The sequence below is a fragment of the Macrobrachium nipponense genome, chromosome 35, assembly GCF_015104395.2.
Source record: "Macrobrachium nipponense isolate FS-2020 chromosome 35, ASM1510439v2, whole genome shotgun sequence".
Lineage (NCBI taxonomy): Eukaryota > Metazoa > Arthropoda > Malacostraca > Decapoda > Palaemonidae > Macrobrachium > Macrobrachium nipponense.
The window spans coordinates 34,447,549-34,473,519 of record NC_061096.1 but is presented as its reverse complement, the minus strand read 5'-3'; the positions used below and the strand labels follow the sequence as shown (position 1 = coordinate 34,473,519).

At 35.6% G+C, this 25,971-nt stretch overlaps 2 protein-coding genes across 3 annotated transcripts in view; both read left to right on the top strand.

The window, feature by feature from the left end:
- The first annotated feature begins 768 nt into the window (after positions 1-768).
- Positions 769-20,776, top strand: LOC135208582 (type-1 angiotensin II receptor-associated protein-like). Of its 2 annotated transcripts, none has more exons than XM_064240926.1 (6): positions 769-899; positions 10,957-10,991; positions 14,581-14,692; positions 15,573-15,645; positions 15,895-16,041; positions 19,185-20,776. In XM_064240926.1, the coding sequence occupies exons 1-6, from the start codon at positions 861-863 to the stop codon at positions 19,310-19,312; spliced, it is 534 nt and encodes a 177-aa protein (XP_064096996.1). In that variant the 5' UTR covers positions 769-860; the 3' UTR covers positions 19,313-20,776. The 2 variants fall into 2 exon arrangements, with proteins under 2 accessions (XP_064096996.1, XP_064096997.1); XM_064240927.1 differs by lacking the exon at positions 769-899 and adding an exon at positions 7,224-7,488.
- A 4,813-nt stretch (positions 20,777-25,589) lies between these two features.
- The window catches only part of LOC135208580 (dual specificity protein kinase TTK-like), a 74,011-nt gene continuing 73,629 nt past the window's right edge, over positions 25,590-25,971 (top strand). The window contains exon 1 of the mRNA XM_064240923.1: positions 25,590-25,771. Coding sequence (XP_064096993.1) covers positions 25,754-25,771 — 18 coding nt within the window. The 5' untranslated portion in view covers positions 25,590-25,753. The remainder of the gene's footprint in view (positions 25,772-25,971) is intronic.

Sequence of the window (25,971 nt, the reverse complement as noted above, 5' to 3'; positions counted from 1 at the left end):
GATGTTTCATTCATAAGCATAATAGCATATCCATAAGCATCGCTACCTCGATATCGTGACATGCAAATTCACATTTGAGAAAGATATCTTCTCTATCGCTTCTTCAATATCATACAAACATGGGTATACTAAGAAAATCTTCCAAGAGTTTTGAAGGCCTGTCTGTACTGCGGAAATGCACATGGAGGCCGGGAAATAAACACGATAGCAAGTGAACACTGTGAACAGTTACAATTAAAACAACTAAGTATCCAGTACATACTGGCAAGTACGCAGTTCACAGAACGGAACAATTCTTAAAGAAGCGTAATGTGACGTTCATAAAATTTATACTCGTAATATTTAAGTTACTCAAGATTAATTGGTGTTAAACAACACAAGCCGAGCCGTATTATTACCTAAGCGATCTTATGTTTGAGCGTTGGCTTCGTAAGTAATTTCAACCAGTTTTACATGGCGATATGAAATGTGATATGAAACTGCACGTTATATATCTATTACTTATTTATTTACTCTACAAAAATGATCATGAAGAAATTGTTTTGCTACTTTATGCTAACTAAAAGATCATTGTAATGATACTGTCCTAGAACAGTGGTTACTAACTTACAGCGACCAAAATATCTGCCTCTAAGGGCTCTAACATAGAAAATTCAGATAGTTTGCCAAGTTTCGATGTATAATTCAAATAAACACTGCATTTCTATTAAATGTTATAGCATAAGAGGAAATTTAAAAGCATGAATTTCCACATTGGACAGTTACCCATTCCCCGGAATGTAAGCGACCGATTCGTTGTCATTTTGTGTTGTTGGAAGTCATACGTCAGGCAGAACGTGATCAATATTATTTGTAACGCAATGGAGATCACAGTTCCCAATTCTTCTGTTGTGTTGAGGGTAATGTATAATTGTTTGTTCCGAGTCTCGGGTCTGTGTTTTGTAGCGTTATTATATATATTTTTTTTATGGTTCTGGATAGCCATTCGTGGAAGGTTTAATGACTAGTATACCTGCTGGATGGCCTGTCAAGTCTTTACCAGTAGGTACCAGGGCGGAACGAAAACCGCTTCATTTCGCCTTATAAGTTGAATGATTAACGCTGGTAAAGGTTTTGTCGGGGTTTATGTGATGCCAATGCATTTTTTACCTCCGGATGACACGGGTTCTTTTTTTGTTATGCGGTTTTTAACCTGCGTAATTCACAGTCATGGAGACCGAGGTTAGGGCTACCAATTGACATATGCAAACACCAGGCTTACTACTAGGTACCTAGCCTATAGTAGGTAGTCCAGCAGCAAGGTTACTCATGAACTTGACATTAACTACCCATGTCATAAACCTGGAAATGATTCCAGATACTGTCATTGCTGCAACATTATGCAAGACCTTATTAGCCTGTGTATGACATCAAATTTAGGCTAAGAGGAAGTGGGGTTCTCTTACCCCAAACGAGGAAAGACAATTTGGCCTTGGTTAGGTCACATTAACTGTATCAGGATTCCTGAGATATTTTAATGAAATTAATTTTTTTCTCAAATTAATTAGTAGTTTATGCAAGTGTGATTGATTACATGAATCAATTCCGTTTGCTAAATTTTGCCTACCAAAAGTAGCTAGTTAATGTCAAATTATTAAGCAAAAGTGAAGCGCAACCAAAATTCATAATTGTTGTTTAGTAGAGAACATCTTTTCGTTTGTATTTTTTTCTACTATACCTATATATCATAAACTCCCTTTCAAGATTAGCTGTTAGAAAGTATATAATTCGGTAGAAATTCCTGTTGCCAGTGTTTTGGATGCACAACAAGAAGTAGCTATAACTTTTAGGTCTTATAGGCTAGATACTGAACTATGACCCTGGCCGATCCAGATTTCCATAAGTTCAACACTGAAAGCATCAAAGTCATCTACTCTGCCCCAACACAGATGAGTGTAATATAACCTTTAGATCACAGGGTACTGTAATAAGGATATTCAGATTCATTACACACACACACACACACACACACACACACACACACACACACACACACACACACACACACACTGTATGGAGCGAATCATTCAGGCAATAGATGTTGACTGCATAAACAGAAAGATATTTAAGATGTGGAAACTTTAAACATTGCTGATGCCATAAATATCATCAAAAGAACCATGAAAGTTATCAAGCATGAGACATTTAACTTATTCTGGAGAAAACAGTCCAGAATGAGTCTGTGACATCACTCGGTTAACCAAAAAGCTTATCAGTGAAATACTGAAAGAAATTGTGACTATGGCAATGAAGATAGGTGTAGAATATTTTCAAGATAGGTACTAGCTATATAGATTGTGGGGAATTTCAAGATTTCATTAATAGTACCCCATTTGAGTTAACAGAGTGTGACTAGAAACAGCGACCCAGATCAATGCTATATTAGATAAAGAAGATCAAGAAGAAGCAGTGGCAGGAAACCAATTTATGTGTGATAAATTTGCACAGGGAGTATGTTGGTTCTCTACTCCAGTAGAGTATTTTAATATATACTCATTGATGGTATGCTCCTTGAATATGGAAAAAATGACAAAAAAAAAATGCACCAAATACTGTTAAATCAATTTTTTGAGAAATGAAAAGTCAAATATAAATCATAATGTACTATATTCCCATGAAACCTACTATAAATTGACTTTTTTACCCCCTCCACTCCTTCCACTTAAGATGTAAATGAGAAACATGCCATTCAGTGAATAAACATTTTTTTAATGGGTATCTGATGTGCATCTTCATGTGTAAGTGTAATAAATATACAACAAGACTGCTTCACCATGTTTATGATGCATCATCACTTTCATCATTATGATTATCCTCATTCAATACCACTGAGTCTTCGTATGAAAGACTATTTGAAGTGGATGCCTATTAGCATATCTTTCCTAATTCATAAGTGAGAACTATTTTTAAGACTACGTAGTCATTTTTTTCAACTGTAACTCTTAAATAAATTGAATAATATATATACATACAGAATTTAAAAATAAATGACTGTATGGTATGTATTCTGTAGTATCATGATAATGCATGATAATATGTACAGAAGTATTTTCTCTCTCTCTCTCTCTCTCTCTCTCTCTCTCTCTCTCTCTCTCTCTCTCTCTCTCTCTCTCTCTCTCTCTCTCAAAAGATAGTTAATACTGTACTGTGCTATTTATAATGTGGAAAAATATTCCGCTATTTATACTAGATATTAGTAAAGTTTATGCCCAAGATAAACTGTATAGATTTAGGATGTAATTAAGATTTAAATTTTTACTGGGAGTACTACAGGTAATAAGGGTGCTCATGTGAGTTCCTATTTTGAATTTGAGCTTAGGTAAGAGTGCTAGTAGGATATGTTTTGGTCTAGTTCATTGTTAGGGAAGGGAAAGCACTTTTTGAGAGGTCTTTGCTCAACAGAGATCCCAAAATGATGTGGTTATATTATCAGTATGTTAGTGCCTTCTGTTTGTGTAATTGCCTCGTTTAGACAAAATTACTGAAAGATTTTATCATCTTTACCCTTGCTTAGATCTTGAACTCAGTATTATGAAATGGTTTTCTGTATAATGATCTCTAGTTTCAGTTTCTCCGATTCATTATTCTGTTTGGTTGGCATCATATCACACTACATACCCAAAATCAGTTATCTTTTATTTCCTATATTGTAAAACTATATTGTTGTTGTCTTCTTAGCTGCACCTAGGACATTGGTGTTTTGAATATTTTGCAGTTGTACTTTTGTACCAATATTTTTGTCATAGTGCTTCAAACAGGCATAGTGCAGTATAGATTCTTTTATATGATAAATAGATTTGTTTGATGTGATTTTTTTTTTTTGTGCATGACATACAGCTAGTAATAGTAGTATGTGCAGTGGTTCCCCTGTATTCACGGGGGATGCGTACCAGAGCCCCCCATGAATAGTTAGAACCCGCAAATAGTTGGAACCCCTACAAAAATGCTCAAAACGGTTTACAGGCAGTACCCGGGTTATGACAGAGGTTCCGGCGTAAGCTGAAAAATGTCGTAAGCCGGAACATCATCAAAAATCCTAAGAACACCTTATTTCTAATTCTTTGAGTGCATTGAAATCTATGTAAACTGCATTCTTATTGCATTTTTCATAAAAAAAATCTTCAAAAATTGATTATTTTGCATTTTTGGTGTCATATTTGTTCTGCCAGATCAGTGTTGTAGGCGTCATAACCCTGGATATAGTTTCTGAATAATATCATTTTAAAGCGCCTTAACCCCGGAACGTCGTAAGCCGAACGCGTCATAACCCGGGGACTGCCTGTATTTTTTTAGGTAAAACTCAAGAAAAACCCGCTAAAAATGTTTATATCAGTTTTTTTTAATAGTTTTTTTCATAAAAAGTGCATTTTATGATGAAATTGATGGAAAAAACCAAGAATTTGTGGATATTTCTCATAGAAAAATACTGCAAATAGGCGAATTTCCAGCGAATAATGGGTAGATTCAATCCAGAGAGAAATCTGCGAATGCGTGAGTCTGCAAATAAGGAGAACGCAAATATGGGCTCCCACTGTATTCTCTTAATACCTTTTCATTTTGCTTTTTAATTACTTGTAAGCCATGAAAGATATCTGATTGTATGTTTTCTTTTAGTTTTTGGTCCCATTTAAGAGTGTAAGACTTGAAGTGAAGTAAGTAGGCTCCCTCACCTTTACAGAAATGTACTAGTAGTATGCCTAATATGCTAATAAATATGAAATTGGTTAGAAAAATTCTTCCTTTGCAAGATATTTTTATTTGAATTTAAGTAGAATGTTAGGACACCAAACTGACCACTCTCTCTCTCTCTCTCTCTCTCTCTCTCTCTCTCTCTCTCTCTCTCTCTCTCTCTCTCTCTCTCTCTCTCTCTCTCTCTCATGTGAATGATGTTGCATTTTTATTTATGCTTATAATATTTATATTGATACAAATATTCTGGAATACTGTATCCAATTCAATATGTTTATAAATACAAGCACTAGGTGGGAAATCCATGTTCTACCAGATGTTATTTCAGAATTGGTTCTAACAGAGATAATGCAAAAGGTAGCTTTTAGCCTAGTATAGAATAAGGATAAAGTTACATTTGGCGCTAAAAAGCAGCAGAATATGTACTAATACGTAATATTTTATTACTAAGATTAATATTGACAAGTTCTCAAATAAATTTAGAAGTACACTTCCTTTTCAAATATAAGGGTTTTTTTATGATTTTCTTTTTATCAAATATCACTTCAGGAAGAGCAGTTATTTAATGTTTTAATAACTGTCTGTAGTAGTAAATGGTACATCTACATATTTGCCTGAGGAAACCAGTTGTTCTTACACTAAAACTGAATCATTCAGGTTTCCAAAAGAGAGTAGGTTTGGGCACTTTTTATCAGGCAGCTACTTCTGGATTCCTGTTATTCTACCTCTCATAACATGGAAAAAGTTTTGGTATATCTTCTTTTTGGCAGAGACAGATTACTCTTGGTCTCATCACAGAAACACTTCTGGGTCTCATTGCAAAAACACCTCTTGGAGCCTCAACTTAGAATTATGCTCTCTTTTTATACATTCAATATTTAGTGGCCTTAGATATAACTCCTTGAAAGATGGTGCATTTATCTGAGGGGTATTGAAACTCATGCCCTTCACAAAGGTTAGTACATTCAGAGTGCAGTAATTTCAAGTTAAGTGGTTTTAGTGAGGGCTAGCAGATTTTCAGACCTGATGGTTTTTGCCTGGAATTAACGATTCATTTCTCACCTTCCTAAAGCTGACTAATACTCATTCTGTGAAGGAAAATGAGTGTAAAATCCATGAAGCCCAGATTCAATAGTTGTTTGTTTGTATGGTGTTTTTACATTGCACGGAACCTGTGATTATTCAGCAACGGAACCAACGGCTATACGTGACTTCCGAGGTGGCAGGCAAAGACCAAACCGACCATGCCACTGAGGTGCTACAGATTTGATAGTAAATGCATTCGTATGGAAAATCATGCTTTCTCAGCTTTCTCACCTTGTCCAAAATTTTGCACAAGTTCAATTGAAAATGTCAACTCGCCTCAAATCATTCATGCCAGTGAAAACATTGGCATTTCTCTCCATGAGGTGTTCTTCTGATGTGTTTAAACAAATTTATTAATAATTTTGATAATTCAGTACATAAACTATGTACAGGCAGTCCCTGGGTTTCGAAGGGATCGGTTTACGACGTTCTGAGGTTAAGGCACTTTTCAATTACTATATATTCATCAGAAATTATTTCCAGGGTTACGACGCATGTTCCAGGGTTAAAACTCCTGCAACGCTGATCAAAATAATCAATATTTGAAGGGTTTTTTTGATGAAAAATGCAATAAGAATGCAGTTTACATAGTTTATAATGCACCCAAAGCATTAAAAGTAAGGTTTTCTTAGGATTTTTGATGATGTTCTGGCTTACGACGATTTTCGGGTTACAACGCGTCTCAAGAATGGAACCCCCGTCGTAACCTGTAAGTTTACTGTAATTTGCTACCTTATATTTGGTACTTATACTATTTTATAATACTTTTTATGTAACTATGAAACAACTGTCATTACTTATCTTTTGCATATTGATGGAGCAGCATTACAGAATTTTTCAATTCATACATGTTTGTATTGTATTATTGGAAGTTAATATTCACTTATATTGCAGCTGTTCTGTTAAAGTTTGAAGTCCTTCAAACAACTGGGAAGGTGGGTTGCCATTCTGTTGCAGTGTGAGTAAAAGCATGTCACCAAAGAACAGGAACTCAAGAATTGTTCTTAAATGAAGGCCTAGAATAAAAATTAAAAATTTTATTGTTAAGATATGAAATATGTACTGTTAGGGATAATTCATCTTTATCTCTTAACTCTGACATCTGACATCTTTCATGTGATATCATGCTGAATTTCATGGAATCAAGGTAGAGAATTATACTAGTTTTGTTACCATCAGCACTGTATAAGTACTATACTATTACTGCATTACTCTTTAGTTATATGTGGAAATTATGTACGTATATTGCTCCACCGAGTAAGTGTTATATAGTAATTAATCTTTTTAATTCTCTGTATAAAAAAATCTTTCACTATAGTATGACATTCTGGCAAGTCATCATTTGTAAATGGAAGGGATTAACGTGTCATTGGTCTCACGTACGTGATTTGCTGCTAGCATGAAACTCTTACACTCACCTAGTCAAAGGGAGGCTGGCTGCCCAGCCACATCTAGTATGTGAGCTGGTGAATATTGGACATTTTTCTAGTAACTTATCAAGAGTTGTTAAAATCAAAGCTTTGTGATAATGAAGGTAATTTGGTGTAGAGACTGATTTATGCAAGAAAATTTGAACTTGTGGCAATGTTTAACGCAATGAAGAAAGGCATATTTTATTTGTATCGGATTTCTTATATGGAAATAAGCCATCAAGACAGGCTGGATATATTGTTTGTAAGTATTTTAAATGTTTTGTGCAGATTAGTCAAGGTTCGAATGCTTTTAGTGAGAATATCTTGAAATAACTGGATGGAAGGAATATCAAAGTGTAATTGCTTGAGGTGTTACATCTTTCAGTTTTGTGTTTTAATGAGTTTCCTGTGAATAAGATAACCAAAATTGAGATCAGTAATGTCTGATTGCCCATATTGAGTGATTTTGTATCTGTGTGATTCATTACTTCTCACCTTGTTTAAGCAAAACTCTTTCAATTAATTTTATGAGACCTCATTTTCTACCCAATGGTTACCCATATACAGTACTCAGGGATTGTTTACTAGAATTAAGTAATGTGCTGAATAAAAACCTTTGTATATGAAGCATAGATTTTAGATTTCTCTGTGCTTCAGATTTACTAAAACTCCAACAGTTGTAAAGCTTAGTTGTAGTATTCAAGTTATTATTGGTGCAGTATAATCACCACAACAGGGAAATCAGAAGAAGAAAAGACTCTTGGAGAGTTGATAGATGCCACTGATTTGGAGGATACAATATTAGTTATGATAAGGTTTACCGGTACTGGCTGTGTTTGAACAGTCCAGTTTAATGATGTGATGGTAGGTTACTGTTTTGAAGACGTTATAAGATTCTATCTTGGAAAGAGAAACCATATTGGAATTCAGTGTTATAATTCTGCAGATCCAAAGGTTGAAGATACAGAGCACTATTTAAAAATCCAAGCAAAAAGTTTTTGAGAATGGAAGAGCAGAAACAAATGAATATTAATGTGATGAGAAGTATATTCATAGTACAAACCTATTGCTGTACAGTGGTACTTCAGGATACGAAATTAATCCGTTCCGAGGCGGCCTTCGTAACCTGAGCTTTTTGTATCTTGAACTGCATTTTACTTGTAAATTGCCTAATTCATTCCAAGCCCTACAAAAACACCCCAGTAAATTTTATAATAAAGCTAAATTGACCCATAAACAATGAAATACTACAACAATTTGGACCATTCAATACCTAACTTAATACATACAACTAATATGTACTACATAGCACCTGTAAATAAAGTGTATTAGTTTACATGGTATACAAGAAATACTGCACGTACATATATATGTATGTCGTAAAATGTGGAACATTACCTTTCAAGTAAGGCTATCTCCGAAAGTGGCGACAGAGGAGGAGGACAAATGGCAGAAAACTTGTACGTACGTACACTTAACCTTAACACTTAACTTTATAAAAAACTTAAAATTAAATTTATCTTTTTTTTTTCTTTTTTTATACTTTACATTTTTTTTATATATATATACAAAATTTCAATTTCTACAACACTTTAAACTTTCTGTGTTTTTGTAGTATCACTTGGATCTTCCTGTTTGCTTACTCCTACTAAGGGCCTCTTTAAAAAATAACTATCCAAGGAAGATTGCTTCTGCCTACTTTTGACAATGTTCCTGAGACGACTTGAGCAAACGTCATTGAACTGCGCAAGCAGATGACCTGTGTAAGCCTTTTCGGGGTGTCTCTTTTCTACAAATTATTGCACCTTATGAAAAGCAGCTAGAGCATCCTTAATTTCTGCTGTTGTCATAGGGTCGTCCTCCTCCTCCTCGCCGCTGCTAGAGAACTCTTCTTGAACGACGTTATGTTGCATGGCATCTTACTCCTTCAGATCATCCATCGTAAGCTCCTCTTGGTGCTCCTCGAGAAGGTCATTGATGTCGTCCTCGTCAACGACCAGCCCCATGGACTTGCCGAGTGCAACGATCTCGTCAAGATCTGGTTGCAAAACAGTTTCAGGATCGTCAACTGTTTCTGAATCTGCACCAGGTTCGCCCATGTTGAATCCCTCGAAGTATCGGGCGGATACGGCATCAGGCCAGAGTTTTCTCCACGAAGAATTCAAGGTTCGCCTCGAAACCTCCAGATGCATATTACGATATCGAAATGCTCCTTCCAAAATTCACGCAAGGTGAGGTTTGTGGTATCGGTGATGTCGAAACATCTCATGAAAAGATGTTTCGTATATAGCTTCTTGAAGTTCGATATCACTTGCTGGTCCATGGGCTGGAGGAGAGGGGTGGTGTTAGGCAGAAGATATAGAACTTGATGAAAGAATACTCCGGTAGGATATCTTCCTCAAGGCCAGGAGGGTGAGCAGGAGCATTGTCCAACAACAGCAGACATTTCAGAGGGAGGTGCTTCTCTTCCAAGAATTTCTCGCTGTCGGGCCGAAACACAGATTTACCCACTCGGTGAACAAAAGTCTCGTTACCCAGGCTTTCGCATTAGCCCTCCACATCACTGGAAGCTTCTCCTTTAGCACTTTGTGGGCCTTGAAGGCTCGAGGAGTCTCGGAATGATACACAAGTAGGGGTTTCACCTTGCAATGCCTACGGGCGTTCAAACAAAGGGTAGCTTCTTCTCTTCCTCCGTGATGTATGTCCAACAAGGCATTTTTTTTCCAAAAAAGGCCAGTCTCATCACAGTTGAGACTTGCTGAGAACTGTAGCCTTCCTTGATTGTCATCTCGTCGAACATCTTAATAAAGGCTTCGGCCGCTTTCGTGTCCGAGCTGGCTGCCTCCCCATGCCGCACCACCGAATGGCTTTCTTCTGCTTAAGGATGGTGCCTATCGTCGACGGATTTTGGCTGTATTCCTTAGCGATCACACTCAACCGCATCCAGCTTCATATTTTTTAATTATCTCCATCTTCGTCTCCATAGAAAGCATCCTCTTCTTTCCATGAACTTCAGCAACTTTCTTGTGACCCATGGCTACGTATACTGTACGTAATTAAGTTATGTAGTACTGTATGTACTAAAGTTCTCACACAACACGATAAAGTGGTACAACGAAATCACTAACACGAATTTACGTTAATAAACTAAATCATATAGAACGAACGAATTTCGCGTGCGTACACAAACGATGATGCGAAGCAGTGGGCGAAGGACGCCTTTACGTAGAGCATGATGGGAGAGATGCTGACCAATAGGAGAGAGCAGGATCTTATGGCGGTGACTAGCATCAGGAACCAATGGGAGAGCGGGAGGATTGGTGGCGAGTCTACTCAGTTGGCGGCGAGCGAGTTTTAAAATTGCTATTGGTGGTCCGGGCGAATCTCGGGACTTTGCAGCAACAACCTTTTGTAACCTGAACTATTTTCATATGTAGAGCCAAAAAATCTTCGTCATTGCTTTTGTAACTTGAATTTTTCGTAAGCTGGGGGACTTTTGTATGTCAAGGTACCACTGCATTTTACATAAACAGTAGCTAGGATTTACCTCTCTGGTTTTCTACCTGGCATTTGAGGCAGTGTCAAAACATAGTGTTGTATTTTTAAATGTTTGAATTTGCACCTCTAGGTACATTGTAGTACATTATGTGGCTAACAAGCAAATGTGCTTATATAAGTACTGTATGGACTTATAAATTTAGCAAGTCAATGATTTTTCTCATTTTTACAGGGCATATTCTTCGCACACCTGACACTCGCAGTATGGTAAATCATTTATGTTGTAATAAAGTAGTGCTTTGATGTATTATAGTACTTTATTTTGTTTGCTTATAAAATTTGTTGTTTCAGGCATTTTGTAAATATCTGTAGTGTTAAGCTGACTCCCTCCATCTTATGTTTCATTTTTTTTTATTTATTTGGTATTGGTTTACATATCAAAACCATTTACTGATTTGGAAAGTTTTGATACAAGGCTTTATTTTAGTGATAGTGAAGCAATTGCTATATCCACCATATTGTTTTGCATATTGAAATGGCTTTGTGTGCACTGTGCATGTTTTATGTTTTTTGCTCTCTACTGTAATTGGATCTCTCTCTCTCTCTCTCTCTCTCTCTCTCTCTCTCTCTCTCTCTCTCTCTCTCTCTTTGATATTGATCAACAGCCTTTTGGTGAAAATTGACTCTCTTAATGAAGATGCAGTATATGAGTAATTTTTACTTTAGATATATCCATATTTTACTGTTCTTTAACATACGGTTTTCTGATCACTGGTTAACTCTGTACTTAATGTTTCTAAGTACGTATGTATTTAATATTAAGTATTCATGTTTTTACTTTTGATTTTTAGCTTTCTTTTGTTGGTGTATTCTTGATATGTTATGTTGGCAGAATGCTAAGTACATATTGCATGGGTCTTTAATTACATACAGAAATGATGAGATTGCCTAATTTTTCCAACCCTTTGTTCTCCAATAGTATTTGTAACATTCAAACAATATATGAGAACAATAACTGATGCTACTGCCATTTCAAGATATTGGCAATACATCAGAACCTTTAATTTAAAGAAAAAAGTTCTTGAATCATAGTGTTTATTCCCATGTTTGCAACATCAGTAATATGGTTGAGACCATCCTTTGCCTTCAGAGTTTGTTTACTAATTATGTATTCAAAAATTATTATTTAAAAATTGTATTAAGTCAGCATTGTTTAACTTCCTATGATGGGACACTGTGTGTTACTAACAGTTTTAACTTTTCATTACTGTTAGACAGTGGAAATGTGGGTGTTGTCCAATCTCAGAAAGACAATCATTGCTCTTTTCAGTGTCTTTTAAGATGGATTCTAGATAATGAGACTTAGCATGTATTTTTTTATCAGTGTATGTGATATTAGATTTGCAATGGTTTACTTAATCATAAAGGACTTTTGTGGGAATCTTTGCTGTGTTTTGGATTAAACTAGGTTAATCTTGAAAAATTGTGAATGGATTGAGCTCGTTCACATTTTTCACCTCTGTTTACGCAGAGGGACTCCCATTTGACAATCCAGAGCAGTATCATTTGATTCTCCTGCTGTGCTTCTTGCTGTCTTGCCAGCCCTTCCCTTTACTTTTTTTCCTTTATGGCTTTTAAACTTTCAGTTTCTTGCTCTGACTTTGCTCTCTTTAAGGAAGAATTCTGTTCTTGTCCCATAAGAGTCTGCGAATGATGTGACTCAATGGTGTGATTTATTGTTTTATGGTAGAGGTAAAGATTTTGTTCTTCAGTATGATTTTTTTTTTTTTTTTTTTAATGCTCATCTAAAAGTAAGAAAATTTCTTTTATTAAGTTAAAAAGTCATTTCTACATTTACATATCTAATTGCTGTAAATATTGCAGTGAGAACTGAGCATATGAAAAATGCAGTTTACATTTACACTATTATTGTACTGAAAAAAACTGCCATACATGTGTATTATTTGCTGAACACAGTACCTAGATTATATTCACTCTTCATTTGGTGTGACCAGCTCTGCTTGTTCATTTTGTGTGGTAGTTCTGTTCCTTTTGTTTAATGGTTGTTCTTTGTTAATATGAAATACTGTGCCTGCATACTGTTGGATTTGAAGAAGTTTGGTTGAAAAATCTTATGGTGGCTGTCCTTGAAAGTTCAACCAGAGTTTTTGTATATAGTACTGTACTTTAAATTGATATCGTATCATCTTGTCAATTTGTACTTGAAAGTTCAACATGTAAAATAGCTTACTGTATATGATGTATTTTTCCAAACAAGTAAGTTACAGTATCATCCGCAGAGACAACATTTCTCATTCACATTTTGTATACTATCAAGTAATGTGTGACCCCTTGAAGTTAGATTTAAAAATTTTCACAAAGTGCTGCCTACCCAACAAGTTTTGCCACATCCCACCAAAGTGTTTCAGGTTGACTTAAAAGATTTAAGAGCTGAATCTCCAAGAACAAATGGGTACACTGATAGACAATAATTGAAACGTGTACTGTATTTAAAAAATTCTGAAGGTGAACTAACAAAAACAATCCTCAAAAGATTTTCTCCCAGTATGTGTGTGTGTGTGTGTGTGTGTGTGCAGTTGCTGGTGTACATGCTCATTATACTACTAGAAGTACTGTACAGATTAATCCAAAGTTTTCCTGGAAATATTTGAAATACCTGAAAAGATTACCCTATTATTAGAACCGAAGGTTAGCTATGAAAAATACAATTTGATTACAAATTTGTCATTTTTCAGGTTACATGTTCCAGGTGAATTATTGTTTGAACTTTATTTGAATTCTTAGGGCTGTAGAGGAACTAAATGGGAGGAACTAATATCTGTGTATCGCATGTGTTTCCATTTGCATTGTATTGCAGTAAAGCATCCTGGGCAGATATGTTACTCCTCTTCCGAAGAACAAATTTCTGTGGCTACACTCAAGCTTGGCACTTTCTTGGGTCAAATTTCTACAAAAATCAAATGGAATTTATTTATTCATTACTTTTTTTTGTAATTCAACTAACATGCAAGGAAAGAAGCAAACTGAACCAAAAACATTGCTTTCTTTTCCTACGTACAGTAATAAAATATCCTCAAGAAGGAAGACACAATGCAATTAAAGTTGTGGGCAAATATCCTGCATACACAATGAGCCTGCCATCTCAGTACCTGTAATAGTACGTATAAGGTATGCATAGAAATTCTTATTACATAGTGGAATTTCATATTTGTTGGGATGTTCATAAGTTTTAAGTGGAATTTCATATTTGTTGGCAGGTTCCTAAGTACTGTAAAACAGATTTCCTTATAGTCTGGGAGTTTGAAGTGCAATTACTACAAGTAAGTAGATTATGGAAAATTGACCTTAGTTTATCTTTAGGAAAAACAGCAAGCAGGAATCATAGGAAGGCCTTTCGTGTTAATTAGATGCAGTTCTTACAATTTAACCTCATGAAGAAAGAAAACAGATTGTAGGAATGTTGTTCAATTCAAAGTCAGTTTAGTCCATAGGTCTGGATGAACTGTACAAAAAAAAAGTATGTAGTTGTAACAATATCCTGAGTATACCTTGCATCATGCGGTGGAAAATTAAGAGTTATTATACACGTAAAATAGTCATACATTTTTCTTTGTGCAAAAGTATAGCCTGAAAAAAGGTGAACAAATAAATATGTTATGATTAACTAATTATAGTATGTACTGGAGACCTTAGTATATGTACTACCAGTGGCTACTGGTTGTGTAATTTTTGTAGAGATCTATGAAACTTGTGAAAGTTACTTTTCATGATTGAATGAGTACATGTAAAAATTTTTGGTGGGTTTTCTAAAGAACTGTACCTGTATTTTTTGTAGGAGCAACTTATGTGGGTTCCTTCCTGCAAGCTTCCTCTTGTACAATGGTTTTCTCTTGGCAACAATCATATGGAGTTTACATCATCGTGAAAGTGAGGAAGCACCTTTTATGGTAAGTGTTGTTTTCCTTCTCTTGTGTTGTAGCAATTTTAGTTGAGTTTATGATTTTTTAAGCTTTCATATAGGCCTTTATCCTGCTACATATACTTTCATATTTACTGTTTTTATGACAGTTTATTGTCATCTCACCTTATGACATGTCCATACCACCTAGATCATTTGAGAAATGCTTTTTTTTTTTTTTTTTTTTTTTAAAGAATGCTGGTCACCACAGTCATCAGTATAATATTAGTTCATTATACATATAACAAAGTTCAGTTCACCTGGCTATTTTTAATCCCCTTCCCAGAGGAGTTGTTTTCTGTGAGATGTAGGCGGTAGAGTCATTGTAACATAATACGTACACACTTTGCTTAACAACCCACACCTGTTAAAACAGCTACATTCCTGTAATTTTTCAATGTTGTCAATGAGGTAGCACTTTGCTATTAATAAAATAACATTATCTAATGCTGCAAATATTTTGCCAGGATTTTATTCTTATACATTTACTATTTCCTGTGCTCTTATTATTTTAAGCTATCATTGTGACTTCTCTGCAGCTTGTAAACTCAAAAGATGACAAGGCTTAGGCCAGGGTGGTTAGGTCATAGTAACATACACCAAAGAGAGCATTGCTCATGCTCTTGGGTACACTGATGTTTCAGGGAAATTGGAACACCTCGCAGAAAGTTTCAATTAGGTTATTATTTAGGGCTAAATTATAAAGGGAACTGTTTTTCCTTCAAATAATACTATAGTTATAGCTGTTTCTACAGAGGTTGAATGATATTTAGTCCCTGAAGTTTAGTTTCCTGTGACTTTGTTTACGATTTGGGACTCAAAACTAGTATAACTCTTGAAGGGTGTCTTATTTGCTCCCTCTTTTTCAGGCACTTTGCATCAATTTGCTGTCCATTGTTTTTGATGTTATTAACTTCCTTATCTACTGGACTGTTGATGTCAGTAAGTACTAACATATATTTAAATTATCAATATTTTACTATAGATGTAAATTATGATGTACGTAGATATTTATTTCAGATGTGAATTTATAAGAAAAAACTAAACTATACTTGTACTTGATTAGCAGATATGGATTTATAAGAAAAAATTATACTTTATTCTTGTACTGATAAAATATTTACACTGAAATTTCCTTAATTTCCTCATGCCCAAGGAGGATCTCATTTAAATAGCATTTGCATCTTTCAGCGGCAACGAGACGATTTGGGGCAGCAATGGCAGTCATTAATCTACTCTTGAGGCCCCTGTCAAGTTTCCTCCTTTATCGGATAGTACAAGATAGAGCTGGTACCTACGGTAGCTTTGGCCTCCCAACAGCTTTTGAAAGTATTTTTGGTAAGATTCTCAGTTTCAGTCACATAGTAATCCATGTGCTTATTACAGTACGTCTGTACAATATACTGTACAGTTGAACCTTGACTTAATCAAGGAATTGGTTCCAGGACATACAGCATGTTATCCTAAAAATTTTCAGACTCAGATCCCATATGTATAAAGTAAATATTTACATACATATACGTATAATACATTTACATACTTCAATGATTAATGAATAGAAAAACTGTAATGAATTTGGATCTGTAAACTTGGTGTTATGTTTATAAGACAGTGAGTAATGGAATTTTTTAAAATTTGATGGTGAATTTAACTTGGCAACCCAGGAATTCATCCTTATACTATAGTGATTGTATCTACAATTATGTAACAGCATGCATTGGAAGATGGTACATCTAAAGTACAGTAGTTATGTGGATAAAGTCCCAGTTTCAAGTCTTGGTTATCTAAGCTTAATGTATGTGGTAACGGTAACATGCATATACATATTCCAAATGCTTTAATATGTGTAATCTGAAATTTTTTTGATACATCTATTGTGTACATTCTTGGACTGCCCAGTGCATTCTGCAATTTATGTTCTGTAAGCTATTGAGAATTTTCCTTTTGTTTTGATATTTCTTCAAGGTTGCATAAGTTGAGGATTAACTGTCCAGTTATATCATGTTATTATTTTTAGTACACTTGTTAATAGTTGTCAGATAAACTTGGTGTACACTTTGCTCTCAATGTACATGTGACTAACGGTCACAAATTAAGATTCACTATATGAATAGTGTATAGCAAAAAGTTCCCACAGTTTTCTTAAATGTAGAGCTGTTTATATAATCCCAATCTGAAATTTGAACTGTGACATATCCCAACTACTACTTTACAATATGTGGTTATATAAACAAGATTTGCATCTGGAACTGTGACTGTCCTTGCCAAAGAGTGATATAAGACAGGGCAAGGGTAGGTAAAATCTTTTGCATAACTGAAACTTAATTGAGAGAGAGAATGAATTTATATTAATCACTTGTACAAAAGCTAATACCAGTTGTGCTTAGCTAAATTTACTAAAGGCAGTCCTAGTTGTCGGTGATACAGTTTTATGGTGGTTACTAGCGCATTTTTTCGGCACCATGATGCACTGATTTCCAGTTGTTGGTGCTGGTACATACCTAACATAGACACTATTAACTGGTTATTAGCCAAAATCTGGTTATCAGCGCCATAAGCCCCAAAAATCTCTGATTGTCGGTTATTGGCAATTTTCTATTATCATCAAGCCATTGGAATGGAACCCCCACCAATAACCAGTGACTGCTTGTATTACAAAGTTAAAACTCCAAGAGAAAGAAAAAAAGAAAGAAGTAAAACCAAAAACCAGTTATGCTTAATTTTCTTTTTTTAATTGAAATTTCAGTGAGAAAGAGTGAATTAACATATTTTTCTTATTAATTATAGGAGGGTGATATATATCATTATTAATTATAGGAGGGTGATATATATCACATTATATGTCTATAAATACAGTGACATATGCTGTCTAGTGTATTAGGGTCTGCAAATACAGTTCCCTATACTGTATAGCGTATTAGACGTTTACGTAAGGGATTTGACTCTAAGCAAATGAGGAGGTGTGGAAGCGTGTTGGGGTCTTTGAACCAATCCCCCAAGTAAATGCAGTGTTGACTCCTCTATGTGAAAGTATAAACTTTTGAATTTAAAGCATTTTAGATTAATGGCAGTTTAAAATGCTTCATTTGTAACTTAAAAAATTGTTGTTATTAACTTGTTTAACCAGAGATGTTTTTATAGAGCTGGCCAGAAGGATTGGTCATAGGAAAGCAGTGAAAGTTTCATCTGGACACTAAGAATAGGTTGGATGTAGGTGAGGAGAGACCATAGGGAATGAAAACTACAATGTCCTTTTTAACTGTACAGGTACTGATATATCTTTTAAGCTAGATTCATAATGAGTTCACTTCAAGATTCTGTTTGTAAATAAGAACTGAAAATTGGAAGAAGATAAAGTTTAACAAAAAGGATGCTGCATTAATGTTGAAGTACTGTGTGTGGTGGGTTGTGCAAGGCATGCTTTATGGGTATGTACTTTCCTTGAAGGAAGGTACATTATCGATGATGTCTGCCCACTGCTTTGCTTCAAGACCCAACTGTAGAAAGGTATGGTTGGTGGTAACTCAGCAGGGCCATGAAGTAAGGTAATGGGCACATTCTTCACCTGTTGAGGGTTCCATGATGCTTTGACCAGTGTCTACAGACTGACTACCTGCTCATCAGTAATACTTGGCAGTCGGGCAAATATAAGGGTTCGTAGAATTAGCCTCATTGGCTAATCATTCCACTTATGGCAACCAGTTTGTAACCCAAAATTTAATTTCAGTGCCAAGACCAATCAAACTAGATTTGTAAAGAAGTGATTCATGCTATTGAAAGAAAAATAGGTTTTCAGATGTTTTTGATCAAACATGATCAGATGTTTTTGATCAAACATGAAATGTTTTGGGTTTTCATTTGTACTACTAGAAGAGAATTTTTTGTTTTATTTTGTGCAGTCAATGGAGCAGTGGATTTGAAAATTACAAAAATTGTAGATAGTTTCACAGAAAAATAAGTAAGGCAAAGGGGTCATATACGTAGCACACTTTTTGTACCTTTAATGTAAATATACCATGTGCTTAACAGTAATTTTGAAAGAGAATCAAATGCCTAATTAGTCAATTAACTTTTTTTTGTGACTGGTACAGAATGCTATTTGTTTCATGACTAGTTAATAGTAATTGAAGGTCAGTGTCATATAATATGGCTCCAATACAACAGTAGGGCTCAAAGCGTGAGGAAGGGAATTGTACATCCGAGGATTTCAGCAGGAAACTAGAGTACTACAGTATATGATAATGTTAGACCACCTCACTTTGCATGGTTGTGTAGTCCATTGATTTTTATTTGGGTCCTTACTTAGACCAAATATGAATTGAGTCTGGTGGTATAGAAGATGAAAAAAGTGGGAGATGGTATTACACATGTAACCATATGAGATGAAAAGACTTAACATAAAAGATCATTGATGGTGGTGATGAGTCTTTACGTGATTTTACTGGCTAGATCATTTTCTATCAACAAAATTTATTTCACAGGTGGACGACGGAGCCCTTATGAAGACATTGATCAACCCTCCCAGCAGAATCCTTCCACCACTATTGACACAGATCATCTTGGAGCAAAGCCAACAACTGCGCCAAATGAAACTCTTTTCACCACATAAACTTTATTTTTATGGTGATAACATGGTTATCAAAGGGAAAAAATGAAACATGCTCTGGGGGTTCCACACTGCTTTATTCCCAGAGTTTGTGTTAGTGTCCATTATTTTTGACAAATACAGTATAATTAAGATTAGCATGGAAAGGTTCAGTGACAAAATATGAACACATTCCCACATCTTACACTTTTTAGCATTTTAAGTTTTACCACAACTAAAAAAAAAAAAAAAATCTATTTTTATTACATTAATTATATTCAATACAAAACAGCCTAGTTTATCAAGCATGAAGAGCATCTAGGTAAGAGAGGGAAATTTTACTAGCAGTTTCTTTTTCTGAAGTTAGTAATTGGTGTTATTTTAATTCTTATTGTACATTTAAGTTGAGTAGCCTTTCTGAGCATTTGTCAGTGTACAGGTAACACAGAAGTGATTTTAATCAAAATGTTAACATGAAGTGCCAGAGTTTGAATGACCTTCCTAAGTGGAAGATTTTCGTACCTTCAAACTTTTACCTATATGTATATTGAATATCTACACCATACAGCATTACTTAGTTTGTATAAACACCTGGCACATAAATATTTTACCCATAGCACTCATAAGACTGCCAGATGTACATGCAGTTCAGGACAGATTTAGATTTGTCCTGTCCAGTTGGATGCTTTGATATGCTTTGATATATAAAAAAGAAGTCTTATAAAAGATGAAAAGTCCCACTGTAGATCAATATTACTGGAGTTCTAGTCAGGTTTGTCTGTTTGTTACAAGTAACAAATATATTCCATTACTTGCATGGGAAACAGAAATAGATTTGTCACTAGCTTAAGAAATATTGTACAATTTTATGAATGCAAATACTTATTCTTCAGTAAAGTTTCTGACTTGAGCAATATTATTACTCTTGGTATTACACATTACGTACATTATATTTCCTTTATTTTTTTAAGAATTTCTTTTGCATCTAGTATGGTTCATCTGACTTGAATAATAGAAGTGAAATTCTATGAGTATGTTTTTTTTTACATAATTTTTTTACCCTTGGAAAATTTTTAATGTACTAGTATAGAAAATTAGGCAAGTGCTGATCATAACCAAGATTGCCAGTACTGTAATCATTTTTCAGGTCTGTAACCAGTATCTTAAACTTATAATCCTTGTACTCTATACAGTCATGAAATGCATTGTGTTGCAATATATGCAGCATTTCTTGATACATATATACCTTGTATATTTTTATGACCAACTTGATTTTGTAGAATTAGTGATGTCATTTACTTTATTTGAAGAGTGTTTATAATTAATGTAGGCAAACTTTTCCATGGATGGACATTTATCTTGAGTGGTTAGTAAAATATGCAGTGAAATAAGAAAAAAGATGTGGTAATTAAGATGAAAACCTTGAGTATTTATCAAACAAAATTGTAATAAATGTAGCAAGGATAAAATAAAATGGAGTGCAATTGTTCCAAGAGGTGTCAAAAAAACACTGGCTAAAGTCAATTAAAAACACAATGCGCACTGTACTGAACTGGAAATTATTTACAGTAATCCCTCATTTTACCGGTTACATAATCCACACTTCACCATTAACTACACCTAAAACTGTGGATGAATTGCTCTGGAAAACTGCTAAACTGAGCTAGCATGCTCAGACGGTGTACTCCTGATTATCTTAATTCAGCAGTCTGGCATATTGATGTTGAGATGGTTGGAGAAAGAGAAAGTAGTAAAAGTCATGTGACTGCTGTTGGTGTGAAAAAAAAAAACCCACTGAATTGCCACCCTCAATACCTTGCCTATCATATGGTTGCAGTGTAAGATCAAACCTTTAGCATCTTGTGTGTGCTGGTCGTGCTGCTGCCTACCAAGCAACAGAGGAAGGCTTTAAACTTTGAAACAAAGTTACTAAGCAAATGTGGAAACCATAATAGAGGCTTAGCAAGACATTGGATTTGATAAATGTTAAAATTACCTTGTTCCTACAGAGATACAACCATTGCCATATATACATATAAGAGTATCCTTTGGCACAAGTTGGATCAGTTGTTGAATCTAGGTAACATGGGTAGTTGGATCAGTTGTTGAATCTAGGTAACATGGGTAGTTGGATCAGTTGTTGAATCTAGGTAACATGGGTAGTTAAATGGAGGGTAAGAGGGTCTATATTCTTCACCCAATGTTGCCATTCTCTCTCTCTCTCTCTCTCTCTCTCTCTCTCTCTCTCTCTCTCTCTCTCTCTCTCTCTCTCTCTCTCTCTCTCTCTCATTGGATTTTGGATGAGCTATGACTACCTGGGTTTGATTCTTGGCCATTCCATTGAGGAGTGAGAGATGTGTATTTCTGGTGATAGAAGTTCACTCGATGTGGTTTGGAAGTCACGTAAAGCCGTTGGTCCCGTTGCTGAATAACCACTGGTTCCATGCAACATAAAAGCACCATAAAAACTACCTTTGTTCCTTTGCAACCTTTTTTGCTTCTTTTAGTACTTGGTGCCTTTAAATTGCATTGCTGCCTCTTGTTTCCCTTGTTGTCAGGCATGATCAATGTGGATTAAAGAAGTTTGATGGAAAAATTTTGGTAATATTTCATTATTCCAAATTTCCTTTTATTTCACTCTGACATAATCATCCTCGTACATCATTGTTAATGCTATTCTTCGTTTTTTCCTAGGGAGAATACAAGCACTTTGCCTTTCATTTATGAGTATGCTTCTGCATGTACATTGAACCATCTGTAAACTGACTAAAGATGATACATAGGTGATGAGGAAGAGGGAGGCTCTTTCTCACAAGTCATGTTACTCATTGTTCTTCAGATGTTTCTTGCATCCAATCTTTGTCTGCTGGCTGCTTCCTTTGCTCAAATTGTACCTTGCTCTTATACAGAACAAACCTGGGTCTTAACTTCAGGATAATTCTTCTAGCGCCAGCTGGAAAACCTGTAAAAACAATTGAAAATTATGATGCAAGGATTGGTGGCATGGGGGATCATCCATCTTAATGGGTGAGGAGGCAGCCTGCTACCTTTCTTCACCTCGTGATATCTTAAGTTTCTTCTTTACTGCCTTACTGGTAACATTCGCTGCCCTCCCTCCCTCCCTCCCGAAAGCCAATGTTTTCCTTCTTTTGCCCATATCCTTGTTTGAATTTGTGTGAAATAGTGATATTTGTGCTTTTTGTGTGTGTGTTTTGGCTTAATTGTGCAAACCCAAAACTCATTTAAGCCTAAGCATAAGGAGAAAATGTCCTGGAGTAGCCAACTACCCTTGCCCCTGTTTCCTTGCTTCTTTTGAGACTGACCCTCATTCTACTAGCAGTAAATGTAGGTCTAATGCTTGTAATGTTACTACTCCATGTAGTGAATGTTGTTCCTTGTCTCCTGAGTAATGGATGAAGTTTGCCAAAAAAAAAATGAGCACCTCAGTGGCATGATTGGTATGGTCTTGGCCTGCCACCTTGGTGGCCTTGAGTTCGATTCTAGGGCATTCCACTGAGGGGTTAGAGATGTGTATTTCTGGTGATAGAAGTTCACTCTTGACGTGGTTCAGAAGTCATGTAAAGCTGTTGGTCCCATTGCTGAATAATCACTGGTTCCATGCAACTTAAAAACAAAACAAACAAAGCCAAGAAGAGGCAACATAGGAGGATATGGAGGAGCCATCTTGGGAATAGTTCTCTAATCCTTTGATGGATGCTTCCCATGCTCCCCTTTGTTGTCCTCCTTTGTCCAGTCTTCCTGCAGTTGCTGCTGCTTCTTTAAGATGCGTTCACACGGTTGAACAATGTCCAACGGACAAACATTATTACCAATCAACAATTGTCTGCCAGTCTTTGCCTAGTGAACAGAGTAAAAACAGTGGTATACAACCTCATCTGGTACCACAGTTTGTTGCCAGATTTACTTCCATTGTTTCAATGCTTATAACGTCATCCTGCTTCGTCTATGATATGGTAACAATGTTTGTCCGTCGGACATTGTTCGACCATGTGAACGCACCTTTAGAAGGTTTCACCTTCTCTCATTCTTCATGGCCTTACCCTTGAAAGTTTCAGGAGATTTTCATTAGTAAAAGATTACATCGAGGTTCACCGCATACAGATAGCAAGATCCAGAGGGCCAATCACAGGAAAATATGGTAGCGTTGGGGTATGCTCGTTTTCAGACAAATACTACAGAATGGCAACACTAGTCTAGTATTGAGAGTTCCAAGGTGTGACTGTAAGTCTGTGCCACAATGCTTGTTGTTACTTGATTATTAAGTACATTATGAGATTGGGGAGGAAAATAAGCCTCAATTTTAATTTGCAGAACAAAACTTGTGATGAGATGAACCTGATGAGTGAAGTTCTCAATATGATGTCCAATCATTATTTTGTTTATCAAGTGATTTAAAAATTTCTCAGATATCATCACTGTAATTTGAAAATTGGTAGAAAGATAGGAGAGACAATGTATTCATATTTGATTACACTAGGTGACGTTCATTTTTATAAGTGTAATGTTGACTAAGAATACACTTCATTTTCCTTCTATCAAGGTTCAGTGATAACCCCCTTAAAAGTTAGAGGCATCTGTTTAAAATCTTTTCCAGGTATGGCAGACTTCTACTCGGAGTGAAAAAAAATTTACTATGTGGTAATGAACATAATTCCAAATAGAAGTTGAAAAATACATTTTTTCTTAAAGTAAACGATGGAACAGTCATTCCTGTAGTTCAGCCTCCAAGATCAGTGTCGTGTCGATTTGGTCTTGGCCTACCACCTCGGTGGCTGCGAGTTCATTCCTCTGGCATTCCATTGAGGGGTCAGAGATGTGTATTTCTGGTGATAGAAGTTCACTCTCGATGTGGTTCGGAAGTCACGTAAAGCTGTTGGTCCCGTTGCTGAATAGCCACTAGTTCCATGCAACCTAAATACACCATACAAACAAACAAAGGGGAGGTGAAGCAAATAATTTCAAATGCGCTTTCCTTGTTGTTCGAATAAGACATTAACTACATAATTACATATAAGTCATTAAAAGAGACTATTATTTGTGTAACTTATATAGTTATGTTTGAGGATAATCATGTGCTGGAAATGTCTTATGAAATATTAAGATAGTGATAAGGCTTTAATCATGTGTAAGCGCCTCAGTGTTATGATCTTGGCCTACCACCTCGGTGGCCGCGAGTTCGATTCTCGGGTATTCTATTGAGAGGGTTAGAGATGTGTATTTCTGGTGATAGAAGTTTTCTCTCGACGTGGTTCGGAAGTCACGTAAAGCCGTTAGTCCCGTTGCTGTTGCCAATGGGTTTTAAGGAGAAAAACAACTATTGTTTTGGGTCAGTAGTACGAACCTATGCTTTCAGATATAGATTACCGTAGGGTAAATATTGATTGCTCTACGTGGATTACTTGCGCTTTGGTTGATAATTGTCCAAAATAAAAATCCTAACGATTAGACCTACGGTTGCGTGCGACCTGAGATGACCTAACTAGGAAATGTTACAGAGGATTATGCCAGTTCAAGAGTTAAGGAGGAAAGGGAAACTTCGACCGTGTAAACAAGGCTAACATATTCACCCACAATTATGGTATTTTATATTTTTCATTATTTCTGCCCACATAGGGAGGTAGCCATCAATGCACAACACACTACAGGCATTACCTAAGGTTTTTTTGCAATGTCCTTTCGTCGACTGTATAACTTTCATTCCTTATAGTACTATCTCTCCGGTCGTATTCTTTTATCCATACTACTTTCCTAATTATTGTTTCACCTGCACTTGGCATTTGACCTAAATTTTATATTCCAATTCCTATAATTTTTGCTTATTTTTAACATTGAAATAATAAGAAATAACAATGCATTAATATCTTTTTATCTAAAAAGGAAAATTCATCACATAAAGCGTCAACCAGATGCTTGTAAGCGCCTTTTTTTTTTTTTAACTTAAATTAACGTCATGTATTTTGTTTCTCGATCTATTTTTCTGTAATATTATCGGACACTTAAACTTCTTCCCGTCCCTACCTTGCAGATAGTGATGTCTTTTTTTTAAATCTGGATTTTTTGTTTTAAAAATGGATTTATGAATTATATTATTTCACCTTATTATCCATATTTTTGCGTGCACAAAGAAAATGTTATTTAAAGATGCTGGGAGATGTGATCACGCGTGTCTTAGCTCAAGAGATAGGGCAAAGGTAATGACGTAAAAGGAAAACCCTTAGGCAACTCACTCGTTTTGCGCATGCGTGAAGGACTGTGACCAATCACAAACCAAACTTTATTATTGTTGCTGGCCAATCACAGAGCGGGATCTGTTTGACAACAACTTGTGGCCAAACTTTGAACCTCAAATTGCGAAGAAATAAGATCTTTGTGTTTACAAACTATCTACGTCCAATGGTTTAAGTGAAGTAAAAGTGTCTTGCTCCTTAAGAAGTCTAGACGTAAATGAGCATCGATTCTGAAGTACGTATTTCAATTTTCTTTAATGGTATTTCTAGATTACCTATAGTATAGGTATTTACCAAACTATCTAAGGTGTGGTACTATACCTAGTAGTAGCTAGCTCTTATACTACTACCTAGCCTAGCCCACGAATCCAGTTCGTAAGGGCAAGATAACTTACCGTAAACAAAATTGAATATTTTGGTAGGATTTTAACATCA